General features: G+C 37.6%; 2 protein-coding genes across 7 annotated transcripts in view; both read left to right on the top strand.

Moving 5' to 3' along the window:
• Positions 1-4245: 4245 nt before the first annotated feature.
• On the top strand, positions 4246-12744 carry LOC107677612 (coiled-coil domain-containing protein 14-like). 5 transcript variants are annotated; one of them, XM_016472566.1, is made up of 14 exons: positions 4287-4314; positions 4470-4537; positions 4621-4676; positions 4767-4836; positions 4934-5006; positions 5086-5223; positions 5462-5650; positions 5752-5846; positions 7889-8273; positions 8780-8918; positions 10364-10446; positions 10614-10790; positions 11161-11293; positions 11724-12743. In XM_016472566.1, the coding sequence occupies exons 2-14, from the start codon at positions 4508-4510 to the stop codon at positions 12616-12618; spliced, it is 2463 nt and encodes an 820-aa protein (XP_016328052.1). In that variant the 5' UTR covers positions 4287-4314; positions 4470-4507; the 3' UTR covers positions 12619-12743. The 5 variants fall into 5 exon arrangements, with proteins under 5 accessions (XP_016328054.1, XP_016328053.1, XP_016328052.1 ...); XM_016472567.1 differs by having other exon boundaries at positions 4247-4537; positions 7904-8273; positions 11724-12742; XM_016472568.1 differs by lacking the exon at positions 5086-5223 and having other exon boundaries at positions 4246-4537; positions 11724-12744.
• Positions 12745-16759: 4015 nt separating this feature from the next.
• Positions 16760-17381, top strand: part of iqcb1 (IQ motif containing B1) — a 9325-nt gene continuing 8703 nt past the window's right edge. For both annotated transcript variants that reach the window (XM_016472490.1, XM_016472489.1), the window contains exon 1: positions 16760-17053. In XM_016472490.1, the coding sequence (XP_016327976.1) occupies positions 16948-17053 (106 nt within the window). In that variant the 5' untranslated portion in view covers positions 16760-16947. The remainder of the gene's footprint in view (positions 17054-17381) is intronic.

Genomic DNA, 17381 nt, shown 5'->3' with positions numbered 1-17381 from the left:
AACACTAGAGCGCGTGGCCGTCTCCATTGGTGAACGCTCGTAGTAGTGAATGATGATGATGATGATGATGATGCCCGAGGTTCTGCGCTCAGCGATACTGTATCCAGCGCTCCTCGGGGCGCTATTGTTTAAAGCTTGCCCGCCTCTGCAAGACAACTGCTGGGGGAACCCCGATAGAGAGAGCCGTAAAAAAAGAAAAACGTGCATGCAGTGTTAATGCAGGTCTCTTAAAATCCCTTATTCATCCGTTCCTCCTCCACCCGTAGTATATTCCTCCATCCGTTCGATGTGACCCAGTGGATATAATGGCAGCGCTCCCCACACTGACCGAGCGAACCGCAAACTGCCTCCCACGATATGCTCCAGCCTCCCACTATTACAGATGAAACAATGCAGCTAATGCAACGACTGTTATATAGGTATATACAATCGTTCTAGCGCGAAAGAGGTTCTTTATTGTGGCGCAGCGTGGAGAACTGGACCAATCTGTCCTCCTGATGCGCTCAAGCGCTTCCTAATAATGGGGTGTGTGTATTTTTCAAGAGGCCAGAGAACCCCAACCATCACCATTCGGTCCTGTTAAAGGGATGCTTACTAATTAGAATCAACGAATCGCGGTCTGTTAGGATGCTTTTATCATTGGAACCCCATTTAAAACTTATTTGCAGATTTCTATAAAAGTGGTTATTTTGTTCACTGAATATCGTTGTTTAAATAAAATGTTGGTCATGTTATTCTTTAAAAGTAACATTACACTCTAAAAAATGCTGGGTTTGTCCCTATTTTACCCAGCACTGGGTTGTATTTAACCCAGCATTTTTTAGAGTGTAGTAGCCTAGATATTCTGTGAAATTATAATTTTTGAAAATAGATTTAAACAGTTTCACACAAACAGTGAGAACTTATAGATTGTTACACTATATAATACATTTATTATATAATATTTATTATATTAAGGAATTATATTGCTAAAGAATTTGTATTTTTAATAACCAATTAATATCGTTCTTTTTTTTAGTCATGAACGAAAATGGTTCCAAAAAAGAAACCAAAGCTTCATGGTCTGGTGCACATATATGAGTGGAGCGGAGCTAGATTTCCCCTCTCAACTCCAAATCCAAGCTTTAAATCCACTCCAGGTGTTCCATTTTCCACTCTCCGCTGGCTGCTGAGAGAAACCCTGCTCCGAGTGATCTTTTTTAAAGCGAAAAACGCTCATAAGTGCTGGAGGCAAAACCACACAACTCCACTTAAAATTAGCAAAAATAAATAAATAATAAGAAACCTGCAAACACAGACTTAGTTCGAGTAGCCTACTTTGTTCCTCAAATTAACAGGAAATAACCTGCAGGCCTATAAAAGCGACATTTGAATGATTATTCTTATATAGTAACGTACACATAATATTACTGTATTGTCTCATTGTGTCACTTGTAGGGCCTATTATCAGGTTCTTAGTACAGTCTATAAAAACTTTAAGTCTAGTTGTAACAATATTATTTAGTTTGGTGAGAATGTGCCAGTAGCACTACCGTCAATCTCCACACCCCCTTACTAATGAGAATGTTTGTTTAGAAATCAAAAGTATGCTTGAGCGTGGGCACAATTGTGTTGTTTCTGGAAGTTAAATAGCCCTGTAGACTCTAACCAGGAAATTTGGTCTTCCTGTGATTCAGATTTTGCACAGGGTGAATTTAACATCTGCGAAAACAAATGCCGACATACTGAATGATTGTATTACCGCATGACTTGCTGATTTGCAAGATAATATTAAAATGATTAATTGGTCTTCTACATAACTTAAAGGAACACTCCACTGTTTTTGAAAATAGGCAAATTTTCCAACTCCCCTAGAGTTAAACAGTTGAGTTTTACCGTTTTCGAATCCATTCAGCCGATCTCCGGGTCTGGCGGTAGCACTTTTAGCTGTAGCTTAGCATAGATAATTGAATCTGATTAGACCGTTAGCATCTCGCTCAAAAATGTGAACTAAGACCGACGGAAAATTAAAAGTTGCGATTTTCTAGGCCGATATGGCTAGGAACTATACTCTCATTCTGGCGTAATAATCAAGGAACTTTGCTGCCGTACCATGGGTGCAGCAGGCGCAATGATATTACGCAGCGCCTGAAAATAGTCCCCAGCACGCTCCCTGTGCAAGCAGGTGGTCACATTGGTTATGTTGACGGAAGTTAGTCTATTTTCAGGTGCTGCGTAATATCATCTTTTCATTTTCCGTCGGTCTTAGTACACGATGTAACTACAGAAGAGTCAAGTTTTAAATAATAAAAATATAGAAACTCTTTGGTCATTTTTGAGCGAGATGCTAATGGTCTAATCAGATTCAATGATCTATGCTAAGCTACAGCTAAAAGTGCTACCGCTAGACCCGGAGATCGGCTGAATGGATTCGAAAACGGTAAAACTCAACTGTTTAACTCTAGGGGAGTTGGAAAATGAGCCTATTTTCAAAAATAGTGGAGTGTTCCTTTAAATTCAATGACAGACAAACGCTTTCTTAGAAATATTGAGGCTATGTGAGGAAAACGTGCTAGCAGATGGTGAAATGCTGCCCTCTTGAGGAAATATGGTTTCATAGAGGCCTCAGTGGTCGTTAGAAGGAATGATACAACAACAGAAAAAAATTATTCACATTTTTGTAATTCTGTGTGCAAGCAATTCATTTGAAAGCATGCAGTGTTCTAGTAGACATACTTTATTTGTCTAATTTTGCTATTATTAAATTAACCTGTATCAGATGGACTGATTCTTAGTGTATGCTTGGTCTTTTATAATGGTTCTTACACCAAGGCAGGTGATCATCCCTCCAGAAGGATGTCATCAAAACCCAGCTGGAAAACATCGAGTAGGCAGTGCTGTGAGGATCAAAACGAACAGCTTCATATCACTTTATGTAGATTTACTTAACCTGCTGAGAAAGCAGAACACAAATCTATAAGTCATCAAACATTCATAAGGAAGAATTTATATTCTTCAGAGTATGCAGGGGAAAGTTTGTGAGAATGAGATCTTCAGAGCAGTGGTCTAATGAAAAGTGCTCGATCTATGCTTGATTTAATGGATCTCAAACCTGAAACTTTCACTGCTGGGCATGCAAAGGTGATCATATTCTTGACTCTGAATTACAGCTGAATCTGAATACAACGTATACAAGTGAATTCATGATTTACATCAAATTAAATAATAATATATAGAAATGCCATGGCTCACGCCACATCCGAACAATGATCCTGTGTGCTCTGATGTATGTTTGCCATTTGAGATGTTCTGTGACCTGTAGCATCTATTTTACAGAGAGAGATTTCACAGACCCAGGATGACATGGCACTCTCTTATCTGGATACCTTGTATAATATAAACATCTTTAAAATATATATAAGTGAATTTTACAGATATAGTTGTTCAAAGATAGATAACTTTATAAACAATCAAACTAAATCCATAAAAACCATATCCTGATTCAGTATTTTTAGTCTAATAAATCGGTTTAAGAATAGTTTGTGGTCCCTTTTCCCTTCTGAAAAGCTCTATGATTTCTTTCATCACAGGAAGGCATATGGCATGGTGAGGGTGTCTGATTTCATCAATTGTGGTAAACTGTGTTTTGGATGAGAATTTAATGGGATAACGAGAGGAAGAGAACAGACTGCAACCTCATCTACCCATTACTCAGGAGGCAATAAACACCCCAGTCAAAAATAGCGTTCAGGGCTTTTAGCTTACTTGTTCTCTCACAAGACTTGATGTAATGCAGGGTATTTCGCACTCTGCTCTGAAATATGGTGGACCACTTATGCTGACCGATTTCATTTCACTAGAATTAAATGAAAACTACATGAGCCTACTTGTGCTAACATATTGACTATTTAAGATACTGAAAATAAAAATAAAAGAAGTTATTTAACTTACTGTATAACAAGTATTAAAAGCAAAAAATAGATATAAAAATACAAATAAAAAGTAGGTTAATTCTAGAACTGACACGCTGGAATATCATTTTACAGAACCGCGAAATATCAGACTGATTATTCTGCCATTCCATCTCCATAGAAACACCTTTTTGGCGTCTGAAGCCGTAATGGCGTTGGCTAAGCCTGAGGAATCTGAGTGGCTAGTGCTCATTTGATTGACATAGTCCGAGGCCAATAGATGACAGGTTTGATTTTTTTTTTTTTACTGTAATCCACCAATGAAATCCACAGATTAAAACTGACTGTTTTCCTATTGGTCCACGGCACTCAGCTTCCGTTTTGAACGCAAACTGAACTACTGGTGATGATTGTAACAGCAGCGGTTTGTTTTGCTTTTCATTCCTTAGTTTTTAGATGAGTGCAGTTTTGATTTTGGTCTTTGAAGTTGTATTTGAAGTTAATTTACGCAGTAAACACAAGCAATGGCAAACCACTATTAGACCTATACGATCACGATGAATAAATATTTGTTGCTAGGTAGGTGCACTTGGTGAATTTTGCAGATTTAATCAAGTATGGCAAGACAGGGAGTATCAAGACCAAAGGTAGTGGTTGCAAGCTATTATTTATATTATATAAGTTATTGTACATTGTTTTGTTTTATCACTAAGCAAATTATGTTTTGCAGGTGATCTCAACAGGCAGACTGACAGCCTCTGGACGTGGACAGATACACAAGAAAAGGTAACAGACTGGATAACAGAAATCCTTTAGAAGAAATCCTTTAGAAGAAAAACACAAACATTTGACATACAGAAATGGTGTCTGGTTTAGGGTTGCTGGGAGATGTGTTCCTCCTCTAGAACCAGCATATTCTCTTTATTCTACAGACTCTGAAGATCAGGTAAAGCAGCCACATACCAGAAGTAGTAGTGTATAAACTGAACAGAACTGAAATTTAAGCTTCTGTGACATTCTTTCACATTGAAAATTGCATCCAGGTGACGACGATACACAAGGGACTCGACCGATGTGCTGCTTTACTCAATGGGATACTTCAAGCTGAACAAGCAGGTATTGTATTTACAAAATCCATACATTTTCTATGTTTAGTATTTGAGTAGTGATGAGATCAATAATCTTCCCACAACAGAATCAAAGCCCAAACCACAGGGAACAAAAACCTGCACCTTCAAATCCAAACCCAAAAATGTATCAAGAAAAATGGAAACTGACAAGAAAAGGCATGGGAAGAAGACAAACACAGCTATACATGCAAACAAAAGGCCAGGTAATGTCCTCAAATATATTGTACCTTTTTTTATCTTATCAAAAGAAGTTCTGCAAGAATTTATACTTGTTTTTGAAATGTGACACATTTGTCAGTCTTCCTATTTCCATCCTTTGTTGTAAAATTCTTAGTACAATTTGTGTGAATGCCACAGTAGAAACGGGTCATTATCGTTAAAGTCATTTTCAGAAGCACAGATACCTCAAGATCACAACATATTGTTCTTCTCTTACTGTAGCTCCAGTGCAGAAGACGATTCCATCTGCCAGTTGTCACCTGAGTTCAGCTGGGCATCGTGATCAGAACCCTGGGATCAGACGGGCACAAGTGACACAGGATCATCCTTCAGGACTGACCCCTGTAACGCAAGCAGAACATGAACGGCAAAACTCACTTCCACTGGCTTACTCTCAGCCTGCTGCTAGCTGTAATATTCCAGACTCACTAACACACAGTATAATGACTCTAACATAGTAAATATAATTAGTAAATGAAAATGTAATTTATGTTTACTCTCTCTGTTTGCAGGTCAGGTTTACAAATCCACTGTATTTAACTGTCGGCTGACTACATCCACACCTGCACTGAGCCCTCAGAGACCTGGATCAGCTCACAGTGAACCTGTATGTTTACTGCACTATAATCCACTATGCAAACAATGAGAGCTGTTGATCCATTAAAATGTATAAAAATAATTTTAATTACATTTCCTATAAACTGTATATATATATATATATATATATATATATTACTGACAAAATCACCCAAATTAAGACGAGTAAAGCACGTGGAAGTCAATATATTGTTGTTTTATTATTATAACTGAACATAAACCTATCACCACAGAATTTCACACAGATAACATTTGCATAGTATACACTAGCTTTCTGGCCTATGTACTGTTCATATGTGTCAGACTTACAATACCATTCTATTTTTTTTTTCCCAAATAAGTCTCTTATGCTCACCAAGGCTGCATTTTCTCAAATTAAAAATACTGTAAAAACAGTAATATTGGGAAATATTCTTATAATTCAAAATAATATGTTTTCTATTTTAATATATTTTATTCATCTATAGAAAAGATGAATTTTTAACAGCAGTTTCTCCAGTCTTCAGTGTTGCATGAGCCTTCAGAAACTATACAAATAACACTTAAATAATTAAAGATTAAAATAATTTGTTAAGATAAAGGAATGAAACGATATGCTAATTTGGTGCTCAAGAAACATTTTGTATTATCAGTGTTGAAAACAGTTGACAACCGTGAAACAGCCGTGATACATTTCAAGAATTAAATTCTTTGATGATTAGAAAGTTCAAAAGAGCAGTGTTTAATTGAAATAGTAATATTTTGTAATAATGGGAAAGTCTTTACTTTCATGTTTTATTAAAGGGGTCATATGATGCTATTTTAAAGATCGTTATTTTGTGTATTTGGTGTAACAGAATATGTTGACATGCTTTAATGTTCAAAAAACACATTATTGTTCAAATACTGTACATTATTGTAGGTCCTCTATGCCCCGCCTCTCTCAAACACGTCGTTTTCAACAAAGCCCCCTCCTTTGACAAGCGCAGTCTGCTCTGATTGGCCAGCTGACCCAGTGCATTGTGATTGGCCGAACACCACAAGCACGCGTCGGAAATGTAACGCCCCTTACCATAATCGCGAGCTTCAAGCTTTCAAAGTAAATATCAAGACAGTTAATAATGTCGTTAGTTTTACCATCAGTTCAAGCCCGAAAGGGCAACAGAGTCGCATGACAGACACAGTGATGATGCAGTACACAAGCCGCGGTTAAGACAGCTGACGTGCTATGATTTCTGACAGACAGTTCACTCTCCTGTGATGTGACCCTGTTCCCCTCAAACACACACGACACGCGTTACTCTGTGCTGCGTAAAACTCCACATTTGAACAGTCAGTAGCAAATACTTAAACTAATAACAAAACACACTTATTTTTTTTTTTTTTAAATAGCCTTTGTGCACAGCCAGCCTTGTACTCTTCTAGGTTCAAAAAACTGTCGTCCATAAAATGCGTTGCACAAATTCAAACATCTGGGTTGTGCTGTTCTGTTGTAAATAAATCTTAACCAATGATTCCTAATTGCATCTACTTCCGGAAGGCCAAATAAAGTGCTTTTGCTTACGCACTGAAACACACAGCGTCTCCCTGACATGGCTGCATCAACACTACTGCTGTTCCTGAAACCACGCCTTCTTTCTTTGCGTGCACATTTGGGCGGCATTATGCTAATATTTCCACATATTGACATAGATATGTGGGGGCGTGTTAGAACGAGCCGTTTTAGGTAGGCGTGGCTGACTCTTAACTTCTGTAAAGAATATCTCTTTGGATTTGAGACTTTAGTCTTTGCAACTTTACAGATTTTCTTTATGCACCAAGAGCTTGTAACACTCCAAAGAGAAAGGAAAACTTGAAATCGCATCATATGACCCCTTTAATTGAATGCATACTTGCTGGATAAAAGTATTAATCTTAAAGCATTAAACTTGACCTCAAACTTTTGAATTGTCCTGGTAATTTTCTTGGTTCGGATTATTCCTCATTATTGAATACACATGCTGTATGTGTAAAATGTTTAACTGACCTAATTGTACTGAATTAGCACTTTCATTGATGGTTCTAATAATATAGGTGCTTCATCATCAGGTGGGATCTGTAGAGCCAAGTGCCCCTTTGGCATCATCCACTGGGTCCTCAACCTGTCCCTCATCTGCAGTGCTAACAACACAGGTGCCCAACCAGCCCCAGGTCAGCCAGCCTCAATCTGATCCAAATGGACCAGTACTAGTTATTTGCAATGACCAGGAGCAGGAGATCTGTTCTAAAGAAAGTGGTACTAATGCAGAGGATGACATAAAAGATGGGATGGACACTACACCTGTCAGAGACATCAGCTGTGAGAAATTAACTGTTCTAAATCACAATGCCAAACCCACCAGTCCAGAGAAAACCACACAGAAAGTGATGACTGTTAAATATCTGCTGGGAGAGCTGAAGACTTTAGTTGCTAATCAGGGTGAGAATATTTTATTTCTTTTCCTTGCTTTGACTTTCCATTCATCTTTAATTCTTTCATATCATATTAGATGTAGCAAATCTATAAAAAAAAAAACTAAACAAATTAAAATTCTGTTATTTACTGTACATACACTTTTGTTGTTCCAAACCTTTTGTTGTTTTCTTCTGTGGAACAAAAAGTACATCATACAGGACAAAAACAATGAGACATTTGTCGACATATCTTTTAAAATTTCTCTTGTTCTCTGTGTATATTGTTGTTGTCAGGCTCTTATTACAGGGATGTCTTTCTTTCTTCCCTCTGTCCTGATCTCTAGATCTGATTAATGAAAGCTGATACGATGGTTATCTAATTCACTTTCTGTAACATAATAAAATATTGGACCGTCAGAGTATCAGATCACCCAAGGATTGAGTTGCTGGTTTTGCAGATTCTAGAAACTTGGCCGATGAGCAGAGTGTGTGTTAGTTTCACATGGTATTAATGTTCACTCTTCTGTGCAGACAATGATGCTGTGCGGCTGATCTCTGAGGTGGAGCAGAGCGTCTCACTGCTTCCTGTCATGGTGGGCAGCACTAACATCCAGGCTGAGATCGCACTCGCCCTACAGCCCCTCAGGAGTGAGAATGTACAGCTGCGAAGGTCAGTGACTTGAAGAGTGTATAGAATACTAACAACTACTGCATAATAGAATATAAAACTGCAATTAAATTAATTACATGATACATGCCAATTAATTAATCTAAACTAAAAACTAATCAGATTTATCAGTATGTGTTGAGAAAAGCCTCCAAATCAAGTTAATCCAGAGTCTTTACTGTGGCAAAAAAGCATTGAATAGCATACAAAAAGCGACCTTAGAAGTCAATATATTGCATGGCATTGGACATAAGCTTAATTATGCAGATTAATTATGTTAAAGGGGTCATATGATGCAATTTCAAGTGTTCCTTTCTCTTTGGAGTGTTACAAGCTGTTCGTGAATAGATAAGATCCCTAAAGTTGCAAAGACTAAAGTCTCAAACCCAAAGAGATATTCTTTATAAAAGTTAAGACTCGTCCACGCTCTCCTAAAACGCCTCGTTTAAACACGCCCCCACATGTCTACGTCACGATGTGGGAAGATTTGCATAACACCGCCCAAATGTTCACGCAAAGAAAGAAAGTGTATCTTTATTGTTGCTGCCGCCGCCGCCATGTTGTGAAGACGCTGTGTTTCGTTGTGAAAGCGAAAATACTTTGTTTGGCCTTCCAAAAGAGGACATGACTAGAAATCAGTGGTTAAGTTGTATTTACAACACTGTTCCAGAACAGTTCAACCCAAATATTCCGACGTGTGCGGTGCATTTTATGGAGGACTGTTTCTTGATCCTGGTAGAGTAGACTACAATGCCGGCTGTTCGGACTCACAGTCTGTAAGTACGTTTTCATATTCAAAGAATTTGCCACTGACGATTCAAACGCGAGTTTTGAGCAGTGTAGAGTAGCGCTTGTTGTTTGTAATTTCTCCGATCAAAAATGCAGACATGGTTTTATGTTTACGTGGCGCGATGCAATGAAACTCGAAAAAAGACAGTATAAGTAATTATGTCCCCACTGGATGCAACAAATGCCTCGTTTATAATGGGTTTTACTGGTTTTGTCTCATTGCGCCGGGACACGGCATCACTGCTTCCTGTCATGGTGGGCAGCACCAACATCCAGGCTGAGATCGCACTCGCCCTACAGCCCCTCAGGATATTATAACATTTCCGTCACACGCTTGAGGTATTCGGCCAATCACAACGCACTGGATAGATGGCCAATCAGAGCACACCTCGCTTTTCAGACCGATGAGCTTTGTAAAAATCGAAGCGTTTCAGAAAGGCGGGGCATAGAGGAGAAACAATAATGTACAGTATGCGTAAAATAATGTGATTTTTTAACCTTAAACTACATAAACACATTTCATTACACCAAATACACAAAATAATGTTATTTTTAGCAACATCATATGACCCCTTTAAATTTTCATCCTTTTATTTTTATCTTAATAAATCACACTTCAATTGACAAGTCTAATTTGTATTCATTTGCATGACTCCCAGGCGTGTGCGAATACTCAATCAGCAGTTATTACAGAGAGAGAGAGCAGAACGGCGGAACAGGCCGGAGGCCTGCGACATGGAGGGTGAGTGGCTTCATGCTGTCTATTAAGGGCTTGATTTAGAAACGAATAAATCAATGAAAGAGTAAATGTACAAATATGTATATGTTCTTAGAATTTAGCCTTGTATTTTCTAGCCAAGTGGATGTATGAAAACAACCTTTGAGTTTGTTGGCATGTTTGTTTTACAGTAGTTACGTTACAGTCTCTAAACCTCAATCTACAAACTCAGTTAAATGAGAGCCGTAGAGAGCTCGATGATCTGCAACAGGAGAACATGAGACTACAGAAAGCCATGGAGGACAAAGACAGTGACATGAAGCTGCACAAAGACTTGTGTGAGTTAGAGAACAGCCGGCTAAGACTAGGTAAGAGTATTCTTTTAGACTGTTGTTTTCATTGTTAAATCATGTTTTAGTCAGTATTTGTTATATTATATTGTTACTTTGGTTTTATTTATTATTTTCTTAAATTATAGTATAGTAAATATGTTAACCGTCTAGCATTTTTATATTGTCCTATTCTTTCTAAAAAAAAAAACAACTTAGAATTTATTTTTATAATCACTATATTGATATTATATTAACAGGTATGACTGCATTATAACATTTGTTGCACATTCCAAGATATCTTTATTTCACTAATATTAAAAAAACATGACTGCTGTTCAATTTACATACATATTTGAAGCCTTTTTCTTTATGCTGTGAGTAATTGTCAAGTTACTTACCCTTGCAGAGATGAGTGAGGCATTAGCTGAAATGCAGAGTTGCCAGAATAAACTTGGAAAGTATGAGATTGAGAAGATGGAACTGACTTTGAGCCTTCAGCAGAGGGAGACAGAGATCAGCAGACTGCAGGAAGTCATCAGGTAACTAACTAAACCGGTGGGTTAGGTATGTTCTCATGAGTCATGGAGAGCAGTGAAAAAAATCATTCTACATGCAAATAAACATAGTTAAGATGATCAACTTTTAAAAGGGAGGAGAAAGTGCTTCTGTTTTGTTGTTGAAGTTAAAGGATGTGCATTGACGAACATTCATTTGTCACTTGATTAAAAGCCAAAAAGCCAAAGTAGACATGTTATCATGGACAGATTGCATGACAAGCCCTCCTTTTTGTGTGTGTACTGTAGAATAAGCAATTTTAATTCTGTACTTTGTGCCACTTGATGTAATTTAAATTCTGGCTTGAGTGCCACTCATCTAAACTACAATGAAATTACACTTTCAAATGTAATTTAGAGAATGTAGCATATAACCGAATATGTAGGTCAAATGCTGTTTTTTTCATGCACACAGAAATCTGCAGATAAGTCAAACAAAAGACACCAGCAAATATTCTCATCAGTTGGACTTGTGTCAACCAAACTCTCAGCTTACCAAGAGTGTTCTGGAATTGCATGAAAATGCACAGAGGGAGTCCGCTGTCTCAGATAAACTTTCAAACTCTGTGAAGACCTACCTTCAGACCCTGGAGGGCATCGAACAGGCCTCTCCTCCCCACCGAGTTTACTGTAGGTCCCAGACATTACAACCAACCTCTCCTGGTCAGACTGATGGTGGAAAAGAGAACTTTATGCCAGTCTGCTCTCCATATATACGCAAACCAACCCTGGAAACCATAGCTGAGAATGTGTCTCAGTTAGAAGAGCAGAAACGAACAACGTTTGCCCCTTTAAGAGAGACTCCAGTGGCGCAGCTTGCCTCAGGAGTTGCTCACAGTAATCCACTCACTCAGTGTAATGAGCTGATAACATCCAAGAATCAAAGGGAAGATGTGGATGCTCATGTAGGCCTGAAATATATGGGCCATGCTTTTGAAAAGCTGGACATCTCAGATGGGCTTCACGTTCAGGATGTGAAGAATGATGGCCGAGATTACGTTTCAGATCATCATGGCATGGCCTTACATTTAAATCAGAAAAATAAGGACCTAAACAATCAGCTAGTGCAATCCCAACATGCCCGTCGATGCCTAAGGATGGGTGTTCAGTCAGCATCCACTGGACACCCTTCAGTGACGGAGAACACCTTTTCCTCGTGTGATATTAAATCTTTAGCCTCTGATTGGAGCATAAACTCCTGGTCCACATTTAACACACAGGATGAGCAGAATTTCAGGGACGGGCTTGCAGCACTAGATGCCAGCATAGAAAGTCTGCAGAAGACCCTGAGAGTTGATCTAAAGAAATAAGTCAGTATGACAATGTTTGTATTGTGTTTTTAATTTGATTATATGTAATCAGTGGATGTTTTTAAATGTCTCTTTATTTTTTTTATTAAATTATTATGTGAAATATCAAAGAATATCACATTTCTCAGTGATGTTTTTTTCTTCGGTCCTAAGCTCGCTAGGATTCAGTCTTGAATAATACTAGAAATGTTCCATATTAAATCCATACAGGGTACAGTTAGTCCTGTATTTTAACATTATACATTCACAAAGCTGATATTAAACTCTTAATTTATTGTGTTTGAATAATTTTGCATATGAATGTCAGTGTTCATATTCCTTTTTGATCTTCCAAGCATTGTTTTTATTTTCTTGCTTTAATTATTAGGGACTCCTGAACTTCTAGAAATCTATTAAAAGGTTTATTAAATTCATAAAATCCTCCAAGGCCGTGTTAGGAAATTCAGTAACTGAAACTCACATGGTGCTAGGTGCCAAGAGACAGTAAGAAAAGAAAGATGTTATTTGAGTTCATTAACCAAAAGCACACTGATGTAATGTTTTGAAAACTGGGAAGAAGTCTGTCACAGTTTTTTTTTTTAAATAAAAGGTATCTATGTTCCTTTTTTATAAATGTTAAAGTAGAGAGAGAGAGAGAGTCTTTGATAAGCTTAATAGTAAACTAGTTAAGAAATCGATCATCAATGTGTTAAGACTCATCTCATTGTGCTATTGAACATAAGGTAGCAAAGAGCTTGATTTATGTCAGCATTATTTTGGCAAATTTTATTTGTATGTATTTTCTGTACCATAATTAGCTCTAACAAAAACAGATATAAGATTAGGGAGTGCTGGGACCAGGATGGCCTAGATGGAGAGTTCTAGGATTGGTGTGACAGGAACGGTTTTGTCAGGAACTGTAGGAAGGCACCCTTGAGGGAGTGCTCCATTGAGGATAGTGTTGATACCGAGCACTGGAACTAGGGAGCACTGGCTTTGGGAACCAGCTCTGGCTCGGATGTGGCAGGAACATGTTTTACAGCAAACTGGACGGTCATGGCAGGGAATCAAGTCACCTTTATTTATATAGCGCTTTTAACAATACAGATTGTGTCAGCAACTGTACATCATTAATTAGGAAAATATTGTGTCAATAATGCAAAATGATAATAGTAAGCACTCAATTTTCAGTTAAAGGCAGTTCATCATTGAATTCGACGATATCGCTGGAAATTAAGTTTTCCCAACTAAGCAAGCCAGGGGCGACAGCGGCAAGGAACCAAAACTCCACTGGTGACAGAATGGAGAGAAAACCTTGGGAGAAACCAGGCTCAGTCGGGGGGCCAGTTCTCCCCTGACCAGACGAAACCAGCAGTTCAATTCCAGGCTGCAGCAATGTCACATTGTGCAGAGGACTCAACTGGTTTCTGTGGACTTGTCCCGGTGGCCGTCTAGGAGACAAGGTCCTCACTGGGGATCTGTCTTTGTGGCTCATGTAGTTGTCCTGATCTCCGCTGACATTCAGGGCTGTAGAAGTCCTCTAGGTAAACCTAAAGAGTGCTCTATAGGGCAGACTCATGAAATGAAGAGATCTGCTTCAAATCATGGTAGGAACCATTAGAGCAGCTAAGAATCCTTGCAACTGGGGTGGCTTTGAAAGGGAGCTTGGAATGACTGACAGGGAGTTCTGAGAGGGGGAGTTCATACTGTAGGTACCTCCAGGATGGCCATTACAGGAATCAATAGGACTGGGTGGCTAAAACAGTGAGCTCTAGGCTGAGTAAAGCCTGTTAAGCCTGGTTGACTGTGGCAGGAACATTGCCCGCCTTGCAAGATGCTAAGGCGTTGAGGGATGGCGTTGACTTGCATCAGCCTGCAAGATGCTAAGCTAACTGAGAAGCTCTTGAAGTGGTGCACCAGTTCTGTCTGGTATCACATCAGGAACCTCTGAAACATTATTTAAACACCCCTAGACAAGTAATATTGCCATATGCAAATATTGCTGCCTTAAGTCACTGTTGTCTGGAGGGTCTCCACACACAGTTGCAGGTTTTCCAATGGTATTTGCCACTTACGAGGGCAGTAGAGTTCTGTGCCTGAAGAAAATAGTTTTTTGATTGGTTACACGAAGACTGCATATTGAGATATGGTGTAACTGGTCACTAGAATTTGTTGCAAACTACAGGTTTAAGACACAATATATACCCAAGAATGTCTTATAGGCAGAATTTTTTAGAAGGTCCCTGTACCGGAAGTCAATTAGTTGGACAGTAATGGAGTGCTGGGACCAGGAAGGCCTAGATAGAGAGCTCTGGTACTGGTACAGTACTCTGGCTGAGCCATGTCAGGAACACTTTTTACAGATTTCTCAAACTAATGTATATGTGACCCTCTCTGTGAAATCCAGGCTAAAGTCTCAAAATCTAATTATGAGATAACAAGCATCAAAGTTTAATTTCAACTATTAATTTCACTATGATTTAAATCTTTCCCATGGTCTTACTCAGTCAATATTAAGGTTACTTTTTCACAGAATGTTCTTTACCTTATGAAGGATGATTTTATGTAGAAAACAGTAAATCATAATAAAAAAGTGACTTTAGCTGGGTCTTGTTCTCATAATTATCACACCTGTAGTTTTAATAAATAAATAGTAATAGTTGGCTTTCTATTATTTAGAATATTTGTACTTATTTTAACCTAAAATACTGATGTTAACAAGCATGAACATTTTTTGACAAAGTACATAAAGTGAATTTACTGTTGGAGGCTTGAGCTGGAGGAGGTTGAACCTGCTGATCCTCAGTGGAGAGGACACTAGGGCTGTTGGTGCGAGGCTCCTGAAGACCCTGCTTCTCTACGGGACAGTAGAGGAAGTGCTGTAGAGACCCCTGATCTAAAGAGGAGCACATGAACCAAAAACTTGTTTTAATCAAATAGAAATAAATTAATAAGTAATTATTGAATGTTCATGGCGATTCTTTGTGTTTTGAAAATGTTAATGTTGATGTTAAAATCATCCTAGGGGACAGAAACATCCCACTAAATAACTAAAAATCAACTGAAAATGTATGTAGCGCATCTGTATTGTCTCGCGCTCAATGTTCTAAAAGTGTCACACACGTCTATGACGGGTGCAATGAAACATGGATTTCTTTGAATAATTCACATAAATTCAATCCATACGAAAAATAATTCTAGCCAAATTACAGATTGAAACATATTTTTTAGGCTATATAAAATATACCTTTTGAAATACACTTAGTTGAAATCTAATTTCAAGAACTGCTGTTATTCTTGTTGTAGTGCAATATATTTTGTACAATATTTACATCATTCTATTTGAACATTTTCAACAATAATCAAAACAAAAACATGTTCAAAAACGTAATGACAGATTTTTTTATTTGACAGATTTTTCAGAATGGTTCAATATAAAATTCTGATAAATAAATTTAAAGATTAAAGTAAGGAATGCTATGTCCATTTTTGTTCAATTGTGTGCTTTTCATGTCACAAACGGCAAATTGGACAAAACAAGGACAACAACAACAACAACAAAGGTTATTTTGGGGTCTGCATGTTCATTGCACAATATAGCGTAAGGTATATTTTGAATGACCAAAATATATTTAAACGAAATTTAAGTTGAAATTTATGTTGTAAAATGCATGCTTAAAAGAGAAGTATTTGTTATACAAAAGGTGTTTTGTTAAAATTTCAAAATATATTAAAATAAGAAAGTGTGTGTGTGTGCAAGTGATTCAGTCTTATGTTTAAATCATAGACTGTAAACAAAAAACAGGTTTAAATGTGTATTTTTAAAAAAGCAAATGGGATTTTCTAGTTCTATGGTAAATAAATAGGCTATAACATTGAATTTCCACCGTTAGCCTATTACATAAGTTAGGAAATTTAATTAACACAAAAAAATAAAAATGTATTCCAAACAAACACATTCAAGACGTTATCATTCGTCACACTAGTTGTGCTTTTACCCTTGTTGGAGTTGGTAAATGCACAACAGTCAGTCAATTTGTCTTTTATTTTAACAAAAATACCGAGTATTGTTATGATACAACATCATGTGTGAAAAATTATTTAAAAAAAAAAAAAAAAAAAATTCTCAACACGATGTACGGGTCGCAGTGTGATGACGTAAGGTTACCGTAGAAACTGAACTGGCTCTTTTCTGTTGCCGTCTGTTTTGTCGCTTTTCTTGACCAGAACAATCATGGAAGTTACATCTTTACCCAGTATATGAGAAGTAATAAACTAAATAAACTCTTGACGTTCGACATGGGTTTTTATATATGAAATCTAACACGTTTTTCCGAGCTGGTGAGCGCAATGGGTCCATCAGGAGATAAAATTAGCCCAGAACTGAAGGATCTGGTCGCAGACACTCGAGAAAAATCTGAAAACAAGGTTAACGACGTGCTTTCAAAATTAAAAGGTAAAGATAATGAAAGTCCTCTCTTTTCCTACATTTATCACTGTAGAATTTCGTTTATTTTAAGATGTTAGTTTTTTTTTTTGCAGTTCACCCAAATAGTCATGCGGTGTGACAAATGCTTTATAAGATATACAGAATATAACCTCTCAGTTCATATAAGCTCATAAAACGGCATGTACATTAATTTTACAATAATTATAAAATATTATTTGAAATAGTTTTAGATTAAATACATGTTACATGTCAGCTATCCTAGAACACAACCATGTATCTATGTATCATGTATTGTTCAAGCTCTTGTTCTGTCCAGGCTGGACTATTGCAATGC

Source organism: Sinocyclocheilus anshuiensis, unplaced genomic scaffold (genome assembly GCF_001515605.1).
Source record: "Sinocyclocheilus anshuiensis isolate Anshui unplaced genomic scaffold, SAMN03320099.WGS_v1.1 scaffold472, whole genome shotgun sequence".
Lineage (NCBI taxonomy): Eukaryota > Metazoa > Chordata > Actinopteri > Cypriniformes > Cyprinidae > Sinocyclocheilus > Sinocyclocheilus anshuiensis.
The sequence above is the reverse complement of the archived record's forward strand: the minus strand, read 5'-3'. Positions and strand labels throughout refer to the sequence as shown.

What these genes read in the sequence shown, in the direction of transcription:
- LOC107677612 (XM_016472566.1), top strand. Translation starts at nt 4,508, where the DNA reads ATGGCAAGACAGGGAGTATCAAGACCAAAG. An exon ending in CTACAGACTCTGAAGATCAG is followed by an intron (nt 4,837 to 4,933) that starts GTAAAGCAGCCA and finishes AATTGCATCCAG; the next exon opens with GTGACGACGATACACAAGGG. An exon ending in GATCAGCTCACAGTGAACCT is followed by an intron (nt 5,847 to 7,888) that starts GTATGTTTACTG and finishes CTAATAATATAG; the next exon opens with GTGCTTCATCATCAGGTGGG.